We start from the raw sequence: 15,755 nt of genomic DNA on the forward strand, positions 1-15,755 counted from the left end.
GTGGACAGAAATCCGCACGGCTGTGCTCCGAGTGGTAACATGACGCAGCGAAAGCTGGGTGAAAGAGGGTTCGATCACCATGGGTAACCTGAATTCCAGTGGAGTGTATCCATGTCAGCTGCTTTGTAGTACTGTGTACCCACTGTGTGTACACTGTGGGTAGATCCGGACATCAGGACCCCCCCACACATCAAGATCCACTGCTGAGGGGTGCAGCACCCGAGTGGTTAAAGTTTTCGACTTTCCCTGAAAAGTCCTGGGTTCTTCTTCGTTGGTGGGCTGCAACTCCCACGTTCACTTCTATGTACACGAGTGGGCTTTTACATGCATGACTCTTTTTACCCCGCCATGTAGGCAGCCATACTCCGTTTTCAGGGGTGTGCATGCTGGGTATGTTCTTGTTTCCATAACCCACTGAACACTGACATGGATTACAGGATCTTTAACGTGTGTATTTGATCTTTCTGCTTGCATATACACATGAAGGGGGCTCAAGCACAAGCACAAGCAGGTCTGCACATATGTTGACCTGGGAGATTGGAAAAATCTCCACCCTTTACCCACAAGGCGCCGTTACTGAGATTCGAACCTGGGACCCTCAGATTGAAAGTCCAGTGCGACGGGCACAATAGCCGAGTGGTTAAAGCATTGGACTGTCAATCTGAGGGTCCCGGGTTCGAATCACGGTGACGGCGCCTGGTGGGTAAAGGGTGGAGATTTTTACGATCTCCCAGGTCAACATATGTGCAGACCTGCTAGTGCGTGAACCCCCTTCGTGTGTATACGCAAGCATAAGATCAAATACGCACGTTAAAGATCCTGTAATCCATGTCAGTGTTCGGTGAGTTATGGAAACAAGAACATACCCAGCATGCACACCCCCGAAAGCGGAGTATGGCTGCCTTCATGGCGGGGTAAAAACGGTCATGCACGTAAAAGCCCACTCGTGTACATGCAAGTGAACGTGGGGGTTGCAGCCCACGAACACAGAAGAAGAAGAAGAAGAAAGTCCAGTGCTTTAACCACTCGGCTGTTGCACCCATCCTGGCTTCAAGCTCTGGTTTCAGTGCCTTATGGGTTTATGGTTGAGATTTTTTTTTAATTTCCTAGATTCACAGGTGACCCAGAGGCAGTGCAGTGGCTCCTCTGGTGATGTGACATTGACCATTCCCTTGAGGAGCTGGGTCTGTGACAGACTGAGCCCAACAGTGCTTGCGATCATCGAAAATGAGACTTTCCAAACCCACCTTACAGAAGTTGTTTTGCTCCAACCGTTTAGATTCGTTTGTGGTGATCAGAGGGTGTAGATAGGGTGGGATATGAGAAAAAGAGAAGTCAAATTTTCTCCTTAAAAAAAAAAAAGGATTTCCTGTGTCTTTTAAGGGATTCCTTTGTATGTGTATGTGTGAGTCGCGAGTCATATCCATGTTTCTTGCAGGACATTCGCATTGTCAGAAGTAGACACTTTTTTTTTTAAAACCTTTTTTTTTTTTTTCTTAAATTCATGTAGTGTAGTAGTGTATCAGAAACATCTCCATCATCACACCCTCCCCTGCTCTTTGTGCCCCTCCCCACTCCTACCCCCCACATACACCCTCCACCTCCTCCCCCAAACTTCTCTCCTTGTCCTTGTGCCCTGTTTTTCCTCTCTTTTTTTTTTTTTTTACTGTGTCTCTGTTTTTCCTTTCTCCCTCTCTCTGTCTCTGTGTCTGCCTGGCTTTTGTATCTTTCCTGGTGTCTTGTCTGCCGTCTGTCTGTCTGTCTGTCTCTCTCCCTCTCTCTCTCTCTCTCTCTCTCTCTCTCTCTCTCTCTCTCTCCTCCCATTCTGCCTCCACTCTCACCCTCTGTCTCTCCTTCTCCCTCTCTTTGTTTTCCTCGCTCCTTCACCCCCCCCCCCTCCCCCCCTGTCTCTCCCACAACCTCTCCCCTCTCTCTGTCTCTCACAACCTCTCCCCACCATTCTCTTTCTCAAACCTTCCTCCCCCATCCTTCTCTGTCTCTCTCTCTCTCCCCCACTCCCCTTTCTCCCCTCTCTCTCTCACCCCCCCCCCCCCCTCTCCCCCCTCTCTCTCACCCCCCCCCCCCCTCTCTCTCTCTCTCTCTCTCTCTCTGTTTTCCTCGCTGCCTTCCTTCCCCCTCTGTCCACAGTGTCTGTATGTGACCTGCTGATGTTTGGTGTGGTGGTAGTGAAACACCCGTAACACAGTGTGTACCGCTGCACTTACCTCACAGCACCTTTGCCAGTCTGTGTATGTGTGCATGGACCTCTCTGGGCTGGTGGGTATGGGGGTGGGGATTTCACTGCTCACTGCAACTCTGGATCCTTGTCCAGTGTGCGTCTCTCTCTTTCATTAGGTTCAGTATTTGCTTCTTTTTTTTTTTCTTCTTTTTTTTTAATAATATTTTATTAACAAATAAAGAGAAATGTAGCTTGAAAGTTAATGTTAGAACGCATTGTGAGGAATGTTATCTTGATGAGGGTGGGTTGAGAGATAGGGAAATACTAGAACTGTACAGGTAATGTCGGGTACAGAATACAGAATACTTTATTATCTCCACAGGGAAATGAGAGTTTTACATTTCTTTCTTTCTTTATTGATAGTCTGGGTTTTTTGGTGAGTGTTGGGACTTTGATCATCCCTGATGCTTTCTCCCCACTTCCGCATTTTTTTTATTTCAATAAGCTTACAGATATTGAGGTTCGGTGATTCATTGCTATTCGGATAAAAACGAATAACCTACAAACACCCTCTGAAGTTTCAGTGTTTTGATTTCATAAAATCTTCACCTGGTACACAAGAGTGGTACTGACTAATTGAAAATTAGTGATTTTGATAAAAGAAAACACTTCTTATGTTTATGTTTGTCTTCAGATTTCTTTGCTGATTTTTTTAAAAATCTGTGAACTACCTACATGAGAAGTCCATATGTTGACATTCATGTGGAAGTATTTTATGATGATATTTTTCTTTATTGGTAAACTTTGTTGTGAAAGATCAGGGTTGTTTTTTTTTTGTTTAGGGAGTAGGATGCAGGATATTGATACTGTACATCCTCTTCACTATGCACCCCCATCCTCTACCCTCCACCCCCACCCCCACCCCTCAGCTTGACTCTGCCACCTAGTTGTTCACTTGTCTTTTGGGAGGTGGGGTGGGGTGGGGGCTTCTGAGGTGCTTCACAGAACTGAGCTTTGGTTTAGCTTACCTGTGCATTGAAGGAGGTTTGGGCTTTTTTTTTTCTTTTCTTTTTTTTTCTCACCCGTTTGACATTTTCTAACCACCTTGCTGCCGGCTTGTTGTGGGTGTATCCTGTGTGGTTGGAGTGGTGCATCATCTGGTAGCTTCGTCTCTTGTATCTTAACCGCTGTGTACACAGATGTGTTGGCCTGTGTATCTTTTGCTGTTGCAAAGCACACTTTATGTATCACTTAGGATGTGTGTGTGTTTGTGTGTGTACATAGGATGTGTGTGTGTGTCTGTTGTGTGTGTGTGTGTGTGTTCTCTGTTTGTGGGTATTGGTTTTCTGTGTCTTTTTTGCGGTGTGGCTGAGGCAGATTGGGTGGTGGGAGATTCATTGACTTCCTGCTGTGAAGAAGTTGATAACAGACTTTATCTTTCTTCCTCCCTGTCGACCCCACAGCAACCGTGAAGCAAGCACATGTACACGCTTGCGTGTACAGGCACATGCATGCAAGCACACATACACACATGCAAGCACACACATGCTGTTACTGATTACTGCTCTTCGCCTGTTAATGTATTCCTGAAAATCTGTGAAACACTGGGGATAGTATAGTTTGTGCTGAGAGAAACACTTCACATACATTTCCAGCATTTTCTTTTCGTGGATCACAGGTACACATGGATCTGTTTTGAAGGTCGCAGGTAGATGTGGATCTTATTTCTTCTTCTTCTTCTTCTTCCACATTCCCTGGCCACGCTAGATTTTCAGTCCAGTCAGGACAGTGAAGTCCGCGGTCTGTCGCAGGGACCCCACCGGTCCCCACAGTTTCTTCTGGAGCTCCAACAGGCTGGGCCATGCCTGGCGTCTCAGAGCGTCGAAGGTGGGGCAGGAATGCAGGATATGGGAGGGGGTCTGTGGGCCTGTGCCACAAGGGCACTGGTCAGTATTTGATATCTTCAGACGGTAGAGATGGGAGAGGAGCTGACAGTGTCCTGTTCGCAGTCTGAAGATTGTGACCTGTGCCACTCTGTCCAGCTCATGGATGCCGTCTTTTTCATCTTCCAGCCTGATGTATAGACGTTGGCGCCATGCTTTCCTGAAGCTGTCGCTCAGTATCGTTTGTGGATCTTATTTGAAGGTAGCAGGTAGACATGGATCTGTTTTGAAGGTCGCAGATGGATATGGATCTCTTTGCCAGGTCAGATGTAAACAGAGATCTGTTGTGAAGGTTACAGATATTCATGGATCTGTTTTGAAGGCTGCATACAGACAAGCACCTTGTTGCAAGGTGAAATATAGACATGGATCTGTTCTGAAAGTTGCAAAGAGACACACATCCATGTTGAAAGTTACAAGTAGATCTAATTTGAAGTTTGCAGGTGGGTGGATCAGATGTGAAGGCCACAAAGAGATTTGGGTCTGATTTGTAAGTTAAACAGAGAAGGGTCTTGCAGCATATTCTGATACAGACGAGGATCTCTGTTGAAGGTCTCATTCAGTTATGGATCTGCTTTGCTTGTCACATAATGGCAAGTGCATTAATTACCGCAGTATTAAGTGGAAGATGTGGTATTTAACCCATCTCTTCAAAATGTTCGGTGTGAGTTTGATAAGCTGGGATATTATTAGGGTTTAAGTCTTGTGGCTGTTTATATGTAATCAGGGAGATAGTGTGAGTCATGGCATGCATTTGACCATCAGCACTGCAGTGGGTGGTTGTTGTGACATAACTTTTGATTGGGTGTCCAACTTACCTTATCGTTTGTGAGTGGTTATCGAATGACACAGGGCAGAGTGGATGGTTTGTTTTGATTGGCTGTCAAATTTCTTACAGAGTTGTGTGATTGGCTGAAAGTTCCGTCTTGGCTTGATCTGCAGTTGGTTTACGGTATTTGATTGACTGCAGGTTTGGAATGGTTTTTGGATTTGTTACATAGTGTGTGATTGTGCATAGGTTTGCTTGCTGATGAAAAAATCAAGTTAAAGTACTACTAACTTTGACTGTTTTTTGTCACAATTTATATATATATATATATATATATATATGTGTGTGTGTGTGTGTGTGTGTGTGTGTTTGTGTGTATGTATGTATTGTATTGTATTGTATTGTATATAGATATCACAGCCTGGTTTCAAATTATGAAGTCACTTGAACAAAACTTTTTTTTTTTAGATCATCTGGATCTGTCTGATTTGCTTTTGTTCATGATTTATGTTGTTGTCTGATGTATGTCTCATTGTTTGTTGGAATTCAGTACTGACACAGGTTATCATGTTATAAAATGTGGGGTGTTCAGTTGTGTATTTTATTTTTAACAATTTGTACTTCTGTTCTGCCACTATTAAGAACACACATGTTATTTTGTTCATGTAATTTCTGAATGCACTGTTGTTATTTTATTCATGTAATTTCTGAAAGTACTTACATTTATGATTACATCTGACTGCTTGTAATGAATGTATGTGATTACATCTGACTGCTTGTAATGATATGTATGAGTGTTGATTTTATACCTTTAAAAAAAAAATGTAGACATGAAACCCTGAAAAAATGTCATACATATTAACAGAACATGTATCATCATGTACTTAACTCAACCTGTAAGGTCAATTTGTGAAATCTTGTGTACATTTGTGATTTTTTTTAACCATTGAAAAGTCTTAGATTTAACAGACATGTGTGCATTGGATTTAAGCATTGTTGGGCAGCTTCAGAGTTCAGTGAAAAAAATCAGGCCAGTTTGAAGTCATTTATTTCACTGTGTTAGGAACAAACCAGTTTGAAGTCATTTATTTCACTTTGTTAGGAACAAGCCAGTTTGAAGTCATTTATTTCACTGTATTAGGAACAAGCCAGTTTGAAGTCATTTATTTCACTGTGTTAGGAACAAGCCAGTTTGAAGTCATTTATTTCACTGTGTTAGGAACAAGCCAGTTTGAAGTCATTTATTTCACTGTATTAGGAACAAGCCAGTTTGAAGTCATTTATTTCACTGTATTAGGAACAAGCCAGTTTGAAGTCATTTATTTCACTGTGTTAGGAACAAACCTGTTTGAAGTCATTTATTTCACTGTGTTAGAACAAAGCCAGTTTGAAGTCAGTCATTTCACTGTGTTAGAACAAAGCCAGTTTGAAGTCAGTCATTCCACTTTGTTAGAGCAAAGCCAGTTTAAAGTCAGTCATTTCACTGTGTTAGAACAAAGCCAGTTTGAAGTCAGTCATTTCACTGTGTAAGAATGACGTCAGCCACTTCTTTCTATCCAGTTCAGATCCACTGATCAGCTTCAATGAAAGAACGTCTCTTACGTTGCACTTCAAAATTTCTGTTCCAAAGTTTGTTTTACCAGAAGCAGCTTTAGATAAAAGCGTCTAGCGCTGTGGCATACTTAGCTGTGTGTGTAGCAGTGATTTCTGACAGCTGTTTTACTGCCAGTGAAGAGAAATGCCTCTGGACGGAAACATCTGTTAGTTCAGTATGGACAGGAGTTAAAAGACTGGTTTCATTTTTCTCTCTCTTGAAAAAAACAACAACCAATATTAATGATAATAATCAAAAGAAAATGAAGCATGTGTCTGAACAAAGAATAATTTCAAAACTTTAAAAAAAAAAAAAAATTTTATCCAAAATGTGGAAAATTCATAATCCCGGTATATGTATTTTAATGCATATTACAATTATTTTACGCATATTGTTTGAAGTTCTTTGATTTTGAACCTGAAGCTGCACTGAACAGTTTGTATTGTAAAGGAAATTGTGTACATAAAAATGCAAATAACCTCCTTGTTTCTATGCTTGAAAAAAAAAATTTTTTTAATTTTTAAATATGTGTAAATGTTTTTGGTTGTTTTTTTTGTTTTGTTTTTTGTTTTGTTTTGTTTTTTATCTTGGCTCTGCAAAGACAACAAAGAACCTGGCAAATTTTATCAGGATAATCATAAGACTGCTGAACAAATGAACTGCATGGGTTAAGTGTTGTGGATTAATCGGTGTCGAGTCAGTTTTACGTTATATTAAATGATGGGAGATGCCAAAGGCTTAATGCTACCTGGAAATTAGGTAACAGTCCGGAAATGAAATGAACATAATGATCTTTTCCTAAGTGCTGTTTTTGAAACAATTCTTAAATGATAACGGTGTAAACGAAACGATGAATACAGTTGCGTGTTTAGAGAAGAGTATGTGTCTTGTGGTTTTGTGATAGTGATTAGTGCTATAGCAAGCAAGTGAGAAATTGCAGCCCTTGCACGATTCAGTCAGTCTTAACAGCCAGCATTTCAAGGAGGTCATTTGCTTGGTTTGTCAGCATCTATCATAGCAGAAAGAAGCACTGATTTGTGATGTTCTCATTTGTAAGCTTTTAAAAGGTTCTTTTTCTTCTTATTATTTTGTTTTATTCTTTTTTTTTTTTTTATCTTTTTTGTTTTATTGTGATGCATGCATGCTTTTAGCCTGATGGTGTGTGGGCTTTTTAATCAGCTGCTCTGCTCTTTCCTCTCTCTCTCTCTCTCACTCTCTCTTTGTCTCACCGCCCCCCCACACCCCACCCCCACCCCCATCCCCATCCCCCCACACCCCCAACTGCCTCTGCCGTCCCCTCTCCCACCACCACCCCCACCACCACCACCACCATCACCACCTCCTCCTCCTCCTCTTCGCTCGTCCGCTGGCCTACCATCTACCTACCTACCTACCTGCCCACCCTGTTGCCCTGGCAACTGTTGACCCCCAGGGTTTGCGCTTAATCTCATAGCGGGTCTGCCCACTGAGCACTCGGTCAAGTCCATCGTCAACCGCTACCAGGAGCTGGCCTACCCCACGGGGCCGGGGCCTGGGGAGGGCGACGCCCCCACCTCTCAGAGCAGGTGAGTGACAGTGTGTTTGTGTGTATTATGATCTCTGTCCTCTGTGTGTGTGTGTGCGTGTTGTTGTTTTGTGTGTGTTGGGGATGGGGAGTGGTTGTTGGGTTTTTTTTGGGGGGGTGGGGGGATTTGGTCAGTTTTTGTTGATTGTTTTTTTTTTTTTCTTTGGTTCCGTTCCCGTCCCTTACCCCCCCCCCCACTTCACCTCACAAAGCAGGTGAGAGTCTGTGGAAGTTCTCTTTCCCCTTCTTGTGGGTTTAGATTTTTTTTATTTTTTATAGTCCCCTCCCCTTCCATTCGCTTCCCCCCAGCTCATTGCAGAGCAAGTGAGACTTTGGACAGTCGCTCCTTTTCCTCTTTTTGTGTGTGTGTGTGTGGGGGGAGTGGGTATTTTTTAGGTTATTTTTCCTTTCCTCCCCCCACCTTACAAAGCAGGTGAGAGTGTATAGACGTGCTTTTATCTCTCACCTGCCCCCCCCCCACCCCTTCCCTTTCTCTCTTTCAGGTGACAATCTCTGGATTTCTTTCTCTCACCTGCCCCCCTCCCCATCTCTCTTTCAGGTGAGAATCTCTGGATTTCTTTCTCTCACCTGCCCCCCTCCCCATCTCTCTTTCAGGTGACAATCTCTGGATTTCTTTCTCTCACCTGCCCCCCTCCCCATCTCTCTTTCAGGTGACAATCTCTGGATTTCTTTCTCTCACCTGCCCCCCCTCCCCTTCTGTCTTTCAGGTGACAATCTCTGGATTTCTTTCTCTCACCTGCCCCCTCCCGATCTCTCTTTCAGGTGAGAATCTCTGGATTTCTTTCTCTCACCTGCCCCCCTCCCGATCTCTCAGGTGACAATCTCTGGATTTCTTTCTCTCACCTCCCTTTTTTTTTTTTTCTTTTTTTTTTTTCTTTCTTCCCCTCCCCCCCTTTCCCCTTTTCTCCTTTCGGTCAGTCTTCATCGTCCTCCAATCCCTCATCCCCTTCCACTGAAGAGAACCACTTTTTTTTTTTCTTTCTGATGAACATTATGTTTGAAAATTAGTTAGAAATGGTATACCATCTGTATTCTGAATGTTATTCTCCTTTGTTTGTGTAGATAATGTGTTTTATGTGTTTCTCAAGGCCTGACTAAGTACGTTGGGTTATGCTGCTGGTCAGGCATCTGCTTGGCACATGTGGCGTAGCGTATATGGATTTGTCCGAACGCAGTGACGCCTCCTTGAGCTACTGAAACTGAAAACTGTTTGTGTAAATCTGTTGTTGTCAACTTTGTGATACTGTCAACAGCCAATATTGTGAAATATAAAGTTGTTGTTTTTTTTTTTTAATAAACAATATTTAATGGAATTTGTCTAGTCCTCTGGAAGAGCATTACCCTTCATAATTATTTTCAGGCTTCCCATGTGTGAACAGGGCACACAGGCATAAAGTCACAGATCCTGTGTGGTTTCAGAACTCATGAATCTGGCATGATGGCAGTTATGGAGATGTAGGCATAGTGTTATATATATATATATATATATATATTTTTTTTTTTTTTTTTTTTTTTTTTTTTTTTTTTTTTTTTTGTGCGCCTATAGTTGACTTCATCACGTTTTTGCGCCTTATATATATTAGTAGTAGTTGTAGTAGGTTTTTTTCTTCTTTTTTTCTTTTTTTTTCTCAAAGCCTGACAAACACGTTGGGTTACGCTGCTGGTCAGGCATCTGCTTGGCAGATGTGGTGTAGCGTATATGGATTTGTCCAAACGCAGTGACACCTCCTTGAGCTACTGAAACTGAAACTGAAAGTGAAAGGCATAGAACGAAGGCTTTGTTTGAAGCTGTTGGTGTTGATGGAACAAGATGAGTGTCTCAGGAACAGTGTCAGCGTTGATGGTGGGGTCCTTTCTGTCTGTCTGTCTGTTGCAGGAAAGCCAGTGTTGATCTCAGTCGATCGGAGAGTTTGAAAGGCAAAGGCGATGTGAGTTCACTTATGTTATCTCCTCTTCTTTTTTTTTCTTTTTTTTTTGTATATTCTTTATCTGTTCTGAAGATTTTACCAGAATATATACTTGCTCAGTGTAGTACAATTGTTTTGTATATTCTTTATCTGTTCTGAAGATTTTACCAGAATATATACTTACTCAATGTAGTACAATTGTTTTGTATATTCTTTATCTGTTCTGAAGATTTTACCAGAATATATACTTGCTCAGTGTAGTACAATTGTTTTGTATATTATCTGTTCTGAAGATTTTACCAGAATATATACTTGCTCAGTGTAGTACAGTTGTTTTGTATATTCTTTATCTGTTCTGAAGATTTTACCAGAATATATACTTGCTCAATGTAGTACAATTGTTTTGTATATTCTTTATCTGTTCTGAAGATTTTACCAGAATATATACTTGCTCAATGTAGTACAATTGTTTTGTATATTCTTTATCTGTTCTGAAGATTTTACCAGAATATATACTTGCTCAGTCTAGTACAATGTGGAGTGTAGTGCTATGTCATCAGTAGCAGTTTAGGTCTCGAGATTTTCAGTTCTAGTTGTTAAGTTCAGTTGTGGCAGGTCCACTTCCTTAGCGTTAGCTGTGCTTGACTATGTGTGTATACATATATATGTGTACATAACTACATGCGTGTATATGAATGTGTATAGTGTGTGCGTGTGTTTATGTAAGTTGTGTGCGTATGTGTTAGGGTAGCTGTTAGATACACATGTATGTTAAACTGTATTATGCATTGTGTGTGTGTGTGTGTAGTCACATTTTGGTGTGTGTATATAACATTGATGTAATGTTTTATGTTAACAAAAGCATTTTTGTAAAACACCTAGAGCAGGTTTCTGGATAGTGTGCTATATAAGTATCCATTATTATTATTGTTATTATTATTGTTTTTCTCTAACCGTTTGTACATTGTTTAAAGTAAACTACAGTCATGAAATCAGAGGCTTGATCTTTTTCAGGCATGTTACGCATCCGTCACTAACTTCTGTATCAACAGGTGCACGCACAGACTGACAAACACACCGACATTCTCCCTCTCATGTACCTAAACAGTGTATGCTTTGGCTAAAATAAAAACAAAGAAAAACTATCTTTAAAATGGTATGCAAAATGTGAATCTTACACCTATCTCCTTTTGAAAGGGAAAGAGAGGGATGATGCTGAATCCAGCTGTTCTTTCAGAAAGTCAGATGTAGCAATCGAATCAGATGGTCATAGCTTCTAAGCAAAATGACCGATCAGAAAGTTTTGATCTGGTGTGTGTGAGAGAGAGAGAGTGCGCGACACTGATGCCCATGTTAAAATCTGTTGCAGAAAACAGAACGGCCGGCAAGAAGAGCAAAGAGGTGAGATGTTCTTAAGAGCTTTCGTGAGCACTTTGCTTCTTAAGATGTTTGTTGTGGAGATCGTACGGGGCTTTCCCTGCAGCCGTTTTGTTTTCAGAGAGGTGTCTGTGTCCATAGTTTTGGTGGTTTACCCTTTGGTTCTGACGGCTGATCAGCCCTGAAATGGCTGGGCTGTTCTTCTTCTGCGTTCGTGGGCTGCAACTCCCACGTTCACTCGTATGTACACGAGTGGGCTTTTACGTGTATGGCCGTTTTTACTCCGCCATGTAGGCAGCCATACTCCGTTTTCGGGAGGGGGGGGGTGCATGCTGGGTATGTTCTTGTTTCTATAACCCACCGAACGCTGACATGTATTACAGGATCTTTAACGTGCGTATTTGATCTTCTTTGTGCGTATACACACGAAGGGGGCTCAGGCACTAGCAGGTCTGCACATAGTTGACCTGGGAGATTGGAAAAATCTCAACCCTTTACCCACCAGGCGCTGTTACTGAGATTCGAATCCAGGACCCTCAGATTGAAAGTCCAACGCTTTAACCACTCGGCTATTGTGCCCGTCGACTGGGCTATAAACAACTTGATTTGATTTGATTTAGTTTGGTTTGGTTCACTTTGACTGGCATGTGTTGGGCATGCTGAGGCACTGATAAGCATTTAAGAATGGAGTCAGAAAAAAATGTTTGTGAAGCAGTTTTTGTCATGTGTTTATTGACACTTTGCTGGGTCAGTTGTGATATGTCAGCCACCCAGCTGTGGAACAGTGGGAGGGGTAGAGTGTAGTCGTTAAGTGTTAACATTTCATGTACGGCTTATATATGATGATGAATATATTGATGAATGTATTCTGATGCATGCTGTGTGTCTGTTTGTGTGTGTTGAGTTGTAAGTGGATTATTGTTATTTTTACAAATACTGTGTGTAATGAATGTATTTTTGTATGTAATATTTTTTGTGTTGATCTGGGTTTCTGAAGCTAAACTTCTGACGATAAAGTTTTACTTGCTCACAACTTTGAAAGCACATTTGAGATTTAATAACTAGTCACAGTGGTGCAGATTGTGTAGTTATAGTCGAACACAAATGACACTGGCCTAGTAGTCAAGTGTAGCAATACTCGCCACTAGTGTCTATGTCCTGGTATTCTTGTGTAGGCCATAGCCCCCCGCCCCCACCCCCTACCCCCCACATCATGATGCGGTCATCACTGTCATGTGTTGTGGTGTGTGTGTGTGTGCAGCGATGTGGACAGGGACGACATGTTCCGAGCCCTCAACCAGCAGTCAGGCAGTTCCTCCGCCTCCAGCCTATCCAATCGGTGCGTCCCACACTTTGAACTTTGTGGGGTTTTTTGGTTCTTTTTTGGCTTGCTGTCTTTGATTGGTTGAGACTTTTTTTTTTCCTGCTTGTGTATGATGATGTGTGCTTTTGTATACTGACTCGGGGTGGGGGCGCGGGGGGTGATATCAGTTGATTTGATCAGCACACTCAGATTCTCTCGCTGTCCTAGGCGGGCGCGTTACCTCTAGGCCATCACTCCACATGAGTTTAAGTGTTTTCTCAACACACACACACACACACACACTACACAACACGCACACACCCCCACACACACCCTACACACACACACACACACACACACACTACACAGAGAGAGAGAGAAATACAGAGAAAGGTGTGGTACATGGTGTACGTAACAGGCCACACACTTTGACACCTCTTCCAGCAGAGAGTTTGCCTAGTGGCAACACGTCCTCCTAGGCGCCAGTATTTTCTTCCCCTCCACTAGACCTTGAGTGGTGGTCTGGACGCCAGTCATTCAGATGAGACGATAAACCAAGGTCCCTTGTGCAGCATGCACTTAGCGCACATAAAAGAACCCACGACAACAAAAGGGTTGTCCCTGGGAAAATTCTGTAGAAAAATCTACTTTGATAGGAAAGCAAATAAAATTGTAGGCAGAAAGTAATACCAAAAAAATGGGTGGCGCTCTCAGTGTAGCGAGGTACTCTCCATGGGGAGAGCAGCCTGAATTTCACACACAGAAACCTTTGTCACAAAAAAGAGTAATACAATATAATACAATACAATTGATTGGTTGATTTATATGGATACTTATATAGAGCCTATCTTTGGTCGAAGACCAAGCTCTAAGCACTTCACAAACACATGAGTCATGTACAATACAATACAATACAATACAAAAACTAAAAATTCCATGCTACACTTCCTGCAGGAGCGCGGAAAGCCCAACCGCGTCGTCGGAGAGCGTCAACGACGTTCTCAGCAGCTCCAGGCAGGCACAGGATGACTCCGATCTGGAGGTGGAGGATTTACCTCCCCTGAAGCAAGTTCTTGGGGAGGATGTCTTGAAAAAATTGAAACCAAAGGAAAAGAAACGCCAGGAGGTGATAAACGGTAAGTGGCGTCGGCTGTTTGGTTAGGTTTTGGCTTTATGCGATTCTGTTGACGAAGCAGAGGCATCAAGTCGATAGAGGCTGTGTTGAGATGATAGAGTAGAAGCAGCATTGAGACAGTAGTGAGACAGTATCGAGACGATAAAGACAGTATCAGGACAAGGCAGTATTGAGACAAGAGGCTGTATTGAGACGAGAGAGGCAGTATTGAGACAAGAGAGGCAGTATTGAGACGATAAAGGCAGTATCAGGACAAGGCAGTATTGAGACGAGAGAGGCAGTACTGAGATGATAGAAGCAGTACTGAGACAAGAGAGGCAGTATTGAGACAAGAGAGGCAGTATTGAGATGATAGAGGCAGTATTGAGACAAGGGAGGCAGTATTGAGACGATAGAGGCAGTATTGAGACAAGATAGGCAGTATTGAGACAAGAGAGGCAGTATTGAGACGATAGAGGCAGTATTGGGATGATAGAGGCTGTATTGAGACGAGAGGCTGTATTGATACCATAGAGGCAGTATTGAGGTGATAGAGGCAGTATTGAGACAAGTGAGGCAGAATTGAGACAAGAGAGGCAGTATTGAGGTGATAGAGGCAGTATTGAGACCGTAGAGACAGTATCAAGACGATAAAGATAGACAATAGAGGTTGTATTGAGACAAGAGAGGCAGTATTGAGGCGATAGAGGCAGTATTGGGATGATAGAGGCAGTATTGAGGCGATAGAGGCAGTATTGAGACAAGAGAGGCAGTATTGAAACAAGAGAGGCAGTATTGGGATGATAGAGGCAGTATTGAGACAAGAGAGGCAGTATTGAAACAAGAGAGGCAGTATTGAGACAAGAGAGGCAGTATTGGGATGATAGAGACAGTATTGAGACAAGAGAGGCAGTACTGAGACAAGAGAGGCAGTATTGGGATGATAGAGACAGTATTGAGACACGAGAGGCAGTATTGAGACAAGGGAGGCAGTACTGAGACAAGAGAGGCAGTATTGGGATGATAGAGGCAGTATTGAGACTAGAGAGGCAGTATTGGGATGATAGAGACAGTATTGAGACAAGAGAAGCAGTATTGAAACAAGAGAGGCAGTATTGAGACAAGAGAGGCAGTATTGGGATGATAGAGACAGTATTGAGACAAGAGAGGCAGTATTGAGACAAGAGAGGCAGTACTGAGACAAGAGAGGCAGTATTGAGACAAGAGAGGCAGTATTGAGACAAGAGAGGCAGTATTGGGATGATAGAAGCAGTATTGAGACAAGAGAGGCACTATTGAGACAAGAGAGGCAGTATTGGGATGATAGAGACAGTACTGAGACCGTAGAGACAGTATCAAGACGATAAAGATAGACAATAGAGGTTGTATTGAGACAAGAGAGGCAGTATTGAGGCGATAGAGGCAGTATTGAGACAAGAGAGGCAGTACTGAGACAAGGGAGGCAGTATTGGGATGATAGAGACAGTATTGAGACAAGAGAGGCAGTACTGAGACAAGGGAGGCAGTATTGAGACAAGGGAGGCAGTATTGAGACAAGAGAGGCAGTACTGAGACAAGAGAGGCAGTATTGGGATGATAGAAGCAGTATTGAGACAAGAGAGGCAGTACTGAGACAAGAGAGGCAGTATTGGGATGATAGAGGCAGTATTGAGATGATGACCATTGTTTCGTTCAGCTTTGTACAATTATGTTGAGACGTTAGAGGCAGTAAGGAAGGTTCCAGTTTCAGTTTCTCAAGGAGGCGTCACTGCATTGGGAAAACCCCATAAATGCTACACCGTATCTACCATGCAGATGCCAGAGCAGCATCACTTAATGCATTTAGTCCAACCTAGAGTCAAGTACAAAACAGTTCTTCAGTCGTGTTGACAGTGAATCCTCAAAGAAGAGGTTACTCTTCAGTGTGAGAAGCTCTGCAGAATCACCAATACAAATCAAACATGATGATGATATGAGTACTTAT

The 15,755-nt window shown here is 42.6% G+C and overlaps 1 protein-coding gene across 7 annotated transcripts in view; it reads left to right on the forward strand.

Moving 5' to 3' along the window:
- Positions 1-15,755, forward strand: part of LOC143277468 (rho guanine nucleotide exchange factor 11-like) — a 266,699-nt gene that overhangs the window by 198,196 nt on the left and 52,748 nt on the right. For 6 of the 7 annotated variants that reach the window (XM_076582306.1, XM_076582307.1, XM_076582305.1 and 3 more), the window contains 5 exons: positions 7,918-8,050; positions 9,947-9,998; positions 11,347-11,378; positions 12,616-12,693; positions 13,612-13,793. In XM_076582306.1, the coding sequence (XP_076438421.1) occupies positions 7,918-8,050; positions 9,947-9,998; positions 11,347-11,378; positions 12,616-12,693; positions 13,612-13,793 (477 nt within the window). The remainder of the gene's footprint in view (positions 1-7,917; positions 8,051-9,946; positions 9,999-11,346; positions 11,379-12,615; positions 12,694-13,611; positions 13,794-15,755) is intronic. The other variant, XM_076582303.1, reaches the window with a different exon arrangement.

Source organism: Babylonia areolata, chromosome 34 (assembly GCF_041734735.1).
Source record: "Babylonia areolata isolate BAREFJ2019XMU chromosome 34, ASM4173473v1, whole genome shotgun sequence".
Classification (NCBI taxonomy): domain Eukaryota; kingdom Metazoa; phylum Mollusca; class Gastropoda; order Neogastropoda; family Buccinidae; genus Babylonia; species Babylonia areolata.